General features: G+C 39.5%; 1 protein-coding gene across 8 annotated transcripts in view; it reads right to left on the reverse strand.

The window, feature by feature from the left end:
* Positions 1-3,125: 3,125 nt before the first annotated feature.
* The window catches only part of bahcc1b (BAH domain and coiled-coil containing 1b), a 142,291-nt gene continuing 138,003 nt past the window's right edge, over positions 3,126-7,413 (reverse strand). For all 8 annotated transcript variants that reach the window (XM_067430694.1, XM_067430695.1, XM_067430697.1 and 5 more), the window contains 3 exons: positions 6,049-7,256; positions 5,718-5,954; positions 3,126-5,628 (listed from right to left, as the gene is read on the reverse strand). In XM_067430694.1, coding sequence (XP_067286795.1) covers positions 5,419-5,628; positions 5,718-5,954; positions 6,049-7,256 — 1,655 coding nt within the window. In that variant the 3' untranslated portion in view covers positions 3,126-5,418. The remainder of the gene's footprint in view (positions 5,629-5,717; positions 5,955-6,048; positions 7,257-7,413) is intronic.

Below are 7,413 nucleotides of genomic sequence, written 5' to 3' on the forward strand. Positions count from 1 at the left end.
TGGCCAAATTTAGTGCAATACATAAATTAATATAATAAACAGACAAACTGACATATCAGATAATAAAGCGATCTAAACTTGAAAATAAAAATAATTATATTTTTACACTTGTGGTTCTAGCCTTTAGAAAACTGGGTATTTGTGTGGTTCCAGTGTGTTTCTAAGGTGTGTTTAGCTATTTGGTTAGGGTGTTGTGAGAGGGTTATTAACTGACCCAGGTTAAAAAAGAGACCCACCCGATATCCCAGTCTCTAGATAAAGTTCAAGTCACCTTTTCATTGTTTAGCACTCTTTCTTTCTATAAATACTTCACTGACATGGCAAATATAGTGTATTTGTTCTGCCGAAGCAATAGCAAGTCTCTCTCACATATATTCTCCCTCTATCTCCATGTACTTGTCTGCTCTCTGCTCGTGCTTGGGCCTTTCACACACCGACAGGTTTGGGACCCCTGAAGCAGCATGACACTGCATGATGGATGAGCTCTCGGACCTTCAAACCAACCCCACCATAGGAGGGGTCTGTGTGCGCTCTCCGTCTCACCAGCAGCACCTCATTCAGATGCCCACCCCCCGCCCCACCCCACCCGCTCCACACACTCTCCTCCCGTCCTCCTGAGAGCCACTCAGCAGGCGGGCCAGAAGAGGTCATGCCGAGGGCAGGACATTTATGAGGTGTAGATATTTGCCTTCCCTCAGAAAAACACACCGTGGCATTGACATGGTCTGGCTTCTGCTCTTTCAGGTTTTCAAGTTTCAGGTTCAGTGAGTTGCTGGAATAGCTGGCCAAGTCTGATACAGCTAGCAAAAACATAGGATTTGTTTATTTGTCAGGATTCGTGTCAGGCAGCCGAACATGATCGAATCCTGCAGTGTTGCCCAAAAGATAGTGTAAAATAGCCTTATAGCACACAAGCGAATCAAAAATTCCTCCACTAGTGATGCATGTACGGGCCTCTGTCTCCGTTATGAGTGATGAGAGCTCATTAAAAGTTCTTCTGGTCAGCCTCACCCTCCAGTAACAAAGTCACAAGCTTCCCAAATCATTCTCTCTCACCTATAACAAATACTCTTTTTAACACTGATAAACGTTTTTTTGAGTAAACCAACATATTAGAATGACTTCTGAAGGATCATGTGTCACTGTCGCTGAAAAATCAGCTTTGTCATCACAGGACAAAAAATATACATCTTTTTAATTTATTACAACAGAAAACCATTCTTTTAAATTGTAATAATAATTCACAATATTACAGTTTTTACTGTATCTTTGATAAAATAAACGCAGCCCTGCTGAGAATGGGAGACATTTTTAACAACACTTAAAAATCTTAAAATCTATTCCAAACTTAAGTGTATATAAAAAGTTAAAATTAGTCATATGGGTTTGTAAAATATTTCTGAGTTCATAAGGCATAAGATAACACTTTGTGGAAACACTATTAGACATGAAGCAGCAGGGAGAAAAAAAAAAGTAGTAATTGTAACAGAAGTTCCTGCTGTGTTGTGAATATTAATGAAAAAAGTATTCACCAGAAGAACAAAAATCAAAATAAAGATTTATCATGAATGTAAATCACACACAGGAGACAGAACAACCTTTGAATCCTGTCCCTTTGCTGGTTGTATATGTTTAACTGTGCTCAGACACCATCGTCTTCCTGCAGTGTGAAGGGGTGTGTAATTCAATTTACATTGGCTTTACTGTGATCTGAAGAACCTTCAGCCTTACGTAACATCAAGCTCTTTTTTAAATCTTGAGAAAATCATATAGCCAACTAAAATGATTTTAGATAAGAAGGGAGTAGGGGCTACAGAAAGCCTTTGGTTTTAGTCAGTGAAAAATATGTCCAGGTCAGTTTTCCACCATGCACAAAAGCAAAAGATACAAATAAATAATATTTTGCATAAAGTAAATTAAGCATTTATTTCCACAATACTGCCACAAAATTAAACAGGACTCGTTTTCTTAATGCAAAATATAATATTGCATTTCTTTCGGGTTTTTTTTGAGTGAAATATTACATATTCCTGAGGCTGATATTCACTTAAGTCTAATCTGTTTGCAGAATTTTCTGTCAAACTTGTTTACAGACTTTATTTCTATACATTTCTCCATGCCATCTGCTTCACTCACCTCTCTTTATCTTTCCCTTCTCTATCGGAGGAAAATGACCTGCATATGTTCACGTACTATCAGAAATGTCCTATTTCTGAAGTTGTGATTACGAGCTCTTCGCATTCAATTGCTTTGTTTTCAGAAAGAACAGGATTCGTAAAGGACACCAGGTTTAATCTTTACTATTTTTTGAGAAAATTGTATTAAAGCCAAAATTATATTTTAGCGAGTTAATTAAAAACAACACCGTGCTATCGAGCTTCTGTAATTTATTTCAAATACAGGCTCGTATTACGGAGGCCCAGTAGTGCACAACACAAAGTAATTTAAAAAAAAAAGCAAATTTAAAAAGCAAACAAGCCACAACACAACGGAAATGCTCAGACCACTAGGGGCTCTTGACTTGGAGTGTGGTAGTTAGTTTTCATTGCCATTGTTCTATTCGCCAGTCAGACATGAAATATCAATTCAAAATCACCTACATGCATTATAGCTGCATATTTATACTCGTAAATGCCTTTTTATCAGTGCGCTTGATGCCGTCTAATAAGGGAACGTCTGCCAATTCCACCATGCAGTTGAAACATGTAATTTCGAATTAAAATTACATTTAAAAACAGACATGTTAAAATTCAACAGCGTGGTTGTATTGGTAAAACTTACTCAGTAATGCACAACATTGAAATTTGAACATACAAAAAAAAGTAATTTTAATAGGACCCCACCTATTTCGGGATCAATCAAGAAAAAAGTATACACTCTATTAATGAAACAAAACCACATCATTGTACTAGATGTGTAAAATTCATGTGGGGAAAAATAAATACTCTGAACCCTAAGTGGATTTACACAAACTGAGGTTGTGCCCCGCTCTCCCCTACTGATGTACATTTAAAAAGACATCAATAATCCAATTTAATATAATATGCATATACACTAAGTCAATGGTTTCAATATCAAACAAGCTTGAATAAAATACACCGAGGCATGGTAATTTAGATTTTTTTTTTTATTAAATGCAACACGAATGCAATAAAATTAAGATAAATAACGTTTTAACAGTGGAAATATCTTAGTTATATTCCCCACAAGGTCAAAAAGAACATCCACCGTAAAAATCAGTTCCAAGTGGGTCTCAAATTCAGGTTACACAATGATTCTATTTCCTTTGAGGCTTGGCCAACTTCCTGGCACGCTGGTGGTGCCAGTGCCACCATATCAAGCGTTGAATCCAGTGTTTGTTTACAAAAATACCATTTTTCTTTTTCTAATTTTTTTATAGACCCAGAAAGTGACATTACATTTATTTTCACATCAGATTTCTTAAAGCTTTAGCTTCTGCAGTGTAACAGCAACAATGTCAATAAAAAAGTAAGTCATCCTTTAGGATTGAAAGGCATATCTGTCACCTTTTTCACAATTCCAACACGGAACAATCTGTACAGGCTTGCATATTAAACAAATAAGAGTACAACGTTGACAATGGAGAAAACAAACAGAACGATTTTTGGCAAAGCAGGAAGATAAAAAAGTGACGAGAAAATATTTTAGATTAGATCTGTTTTTAAACTGCCATCACTTACAGGTTATGATTGTCCTTCATGATCACGTGACATAGGACAGCAGGAGGCTTCAAGTGCTGGAAGCGTCTGTTCACGCTTTGCATGTCTATACCCACAACAAAAAAATCCTTGGCCGACACTTTGCTACAACTTTGCTGAAATGTTGTGAGAACATTTCATCTGTTTTCAAACACAAAAGCATTTAAAAAGCTATCTGCAATATGAGTTGTCAGTCATTTAAAGTACATCAGGCAAAATCATTGCAAGTGCCCCTTGTTCATGATTCAGTCTACATATTTATTGCAGTTGGAAGTATAGTAATTCCAAGGACATACTTTGGTTTGTCATTTTGGAGGCCAGATTCCTTCAGTCAGTATTTCAAATAGATTTCCATACGGTAAAACCACCTCCAAATATGCTATATGGATCTGGCACTTTCAACGTTTTTTTTCTTTCTTCTCAAATTGTTACCAAATTGTCACACAAAGACAATGAAATGCAAAAGAAACAAACAACTCTTTCAAAGCCAAAATTAAACTCCAAAAGAAAGATGAAGTGTACACAGACAGCCTGTTTCTTCTGACTGGACTGCATTGTGTTGGTTCAACTGTTTGCTCTATGAGCAGAATGTCTCCCAACCCTCCGTTCCCTCAGACGGTGAAGAAAGTATTCAGTAACTAAGGTCGCCTAAATCATGCCTGTCCCAAAAGCAAACCTCCCAAACGAACAGAACATTTATTTTGTTTTAAAAAAATAACACAATCAAGAGCAATAAAGAGGAATAGAGTTCTCTCTTCATTTATATTATATTTACAGTTTGTTGTTTTTTATATATATTTATATATTTATATATTTACACACATCAAATAAATCAATTGTACAACTATACACCTGAATGAGAAGATAAGCAAGAGGTACAGAAGTGTATGGCTTGACTGGAAAAATCATTCCTTTTGTTTTTGTCTGTTTTTTTTCTGCTCATAAATTGACTTATTAATATATTGACATAATCATTAGCGCCAAAAAGAACGAAAAGAACAATAAAAAATCCCTGGTATTTGTCAAAAGAGGTTATTAGACTGTACACATGTGAGAGCATCATTCAATTTAGAACACCGGTTAGGCCTCTAATCTCCAGGTTTACACCCATTCCTGTTTTTTGTTTTGTTTTGTTTTTGTTTTTAGTGTGGCTGATCTCTCCATACACACATGGTTGTTCACATATTTGCATACAGCAAAAAATTACCCTCTCATTCACATCTCTCACACAAACACAAACAAACAGATCATACCACAGTTCAAAGTAACAGTGTATTTGGTCCTGCTGGGATATTTAAAAGTCCTGGTGACATCAGTTTGACGTGATTAACCAGTGAAGAGCTTTCCGCAAGAACGTTCCGCAAATCCAAAATTTCAGTCAGTGTTTTTCACCTCCGATCCATGTCCGTCAGTCTAAATATCCTACTCTGAAGAAATCCAGTGCCTTTTTTATTAATAGATACAAAAATATTCCATGTCTGTGAAGCCTTCGAGTGATCATCCACAAGTTGTGCTCCCCACAATCCATTTGATAATACACTGTTAAGAGTAGAGATGAAAGTGGCTGAAAAACCCATGGCTGTGGGTTAAACTCACTTTTCACATCATGCTAGTTTTGTATCTTGAATAAGACTGGCCTGATTGTCAGCCATTTCTTGTATCTCACAATTTCAGTAGTGCATTCAGCCATTTTAAAACGTTAGCAGATGATCGACTCTCCCTCGGCCGTCACCAGCTGGCCACTGGTGGGGTCGTAAGTTCCAGCCAGGTAGTATAGATCTTGACCGTTGCTGTTTGGTTTCCTGATACGGCTCAGGCGCTCATATTCAGCTCTGCTAACCACCTGGCACTTATGGGAGATGGTTTGGACGTCATTTTCATCCTCATGGGAACTTTGGTAAAGGGCATGCTGTGAAGAGAGAGGAAAATAAGTTTTAGGTCTGCAAAGTCTACCTTAAGTCAATCAAAACCAAACAAGACTTCTGGTCACTACTGTACCTTCCCATCCCGGTGCCTTTTTCCAAGCTTGGTCTCCTCAGGGTGGTAGAACCACTTTACTTTGACTACCATGTTGCTGGACCAGGATTCCCATAGACTCTCAATGCGACCAATGAAGGGGAGGTGGGGTCGACCAGCAGAGAGAAAAACCGCACAGTCTCCAACTCGGACGGTGTCTTTACCACGAATGATGGCCTTGTAGAAGAGCTTCCGGGCCTTTCCTTTCAAACCCCGTCTCTGATGACAAGAAAGTAAAGTTTAAAGGACTTTTTCCCCAACTAAAACAATTTTGGATTGGGATTAAAACAGAAAAATCTGAAAAGGGAATTACCTGAGTGGGGTTCCCAGACCACCTCCACAGCTGCCGTCCTGGCATGAACGAGGATGAGTTGGGTGGACCCTCTGAAGATGGTATCTTCTGTTTTTTAGGGAAGTCTTTGGAAGATTTGGACTGTACTACAGAGGAAGAGTTGTTGGCAATCTCCTTTCTCCTTGGAGGTTTTCCTGCACTACTATTGACTGCAGTCTTTGAATTAGGGATAGTTATAGTTTTGGCTCCAAAAGTGTGTCGTGGTGGGGCGCTGGGAGGCTCAGGATGCTGTTGTTGTTGAAGCAATGTATGATGAGAAGAAAGGCAACCCTGAAGCAGAAGCCGTGATGCCTCTTCTTCATCTGAGCTGTAGGACGAGTCATTGTCGGATGAGCAGATGCTAGAGCTGGACAACGAGCCTGAACTAGATGCGCTGGAGGACCCTGAGGACGACGACGAAACCGAAAGACGAGACAGAAAGCGTCCAGTGGTGCGCATTGCCGCCCTTCTGGCATCTTCCTCATCTTCATCTTCATCCATTTCAGAATAGGAGCTTAGGCAGTCGCTGTGGCAGTTTTGCTCATAATCTGCATATTCATTAAGCCCAAGGCCCTGAGGGTGCTTACGCATGTCTGAGGAACCTTTGAGAATATGGCAACTGTTCCTTTTGGCATCTTTGACTAGAAGAACAGACTGGGAGTAGCCCATTGTTGAGGTCAGTCCTCCTGCTCCTTTGGCTCCAAAGCCTTTTTCCATTCGTCCACCTCTTTGTACCTCTGGGTTTCCAAGAAGCAACAATGCTTTTCCATTTTTAGTCTTGGGGGACGTAACCCCTTCATGGTCCAGTTTGACAAGAAATTCCTTCCTGTCTCCTATCTTTCTACCCCGTAAACCAGGGACGCCCTTGTGACTAAGAGGCAGACCTGTTGCCAACTGCTGATTTCCGAAGGAAGTGCAACCATTTGCAATGCTGCTGAAGGAGTCCACCTCAAAGGAAGTGCTGAAGATGCCTTTGGCTGGAGTGGTCATGGTGGAGCTAAGTAAGGGGAACATGTCTGACTCCTTTCCTCTCAAAGCTTTCTTCGTTAACCCGTTAAACTGGAACAAATCCATGGAGGGTTTCCTCCTGGAGATAGCGGCAACTGGCCAGCCAAGAAGAGGGGAAGCGGTTTCAGTCACATTGTCAGACACACTGCTCTTTGATGATGCATTGACAGATTTTGGCCTTCCTGTTGAGGAAGATAAACAAAGATAGTGCTATGGGGATGTAGGAAAACAACCCTGCAACCAATGCGAACTTATTTGCATTTTCAAGCTCCGCTTACTACGATACTACGTTCAGCCCCTTAGAGAAAACAGACACAAACAAATATGACTGACAGCAGA

Source organism: Pseudorasbora parva, chromosome 21, assembly GCF_024679245.1.
Source record: "Pseudorasbora parva isolate DD20220531a chromosome 21, ASM2467924v1, whole genome shotgun sequence".
Taxonomy (NCBI): Eukaryota; Metazoa; Chordata; class Actinopteri; order Cypriniformes; family Gobionidae; genus Pseudorasbora; species Pseudorasbora parva.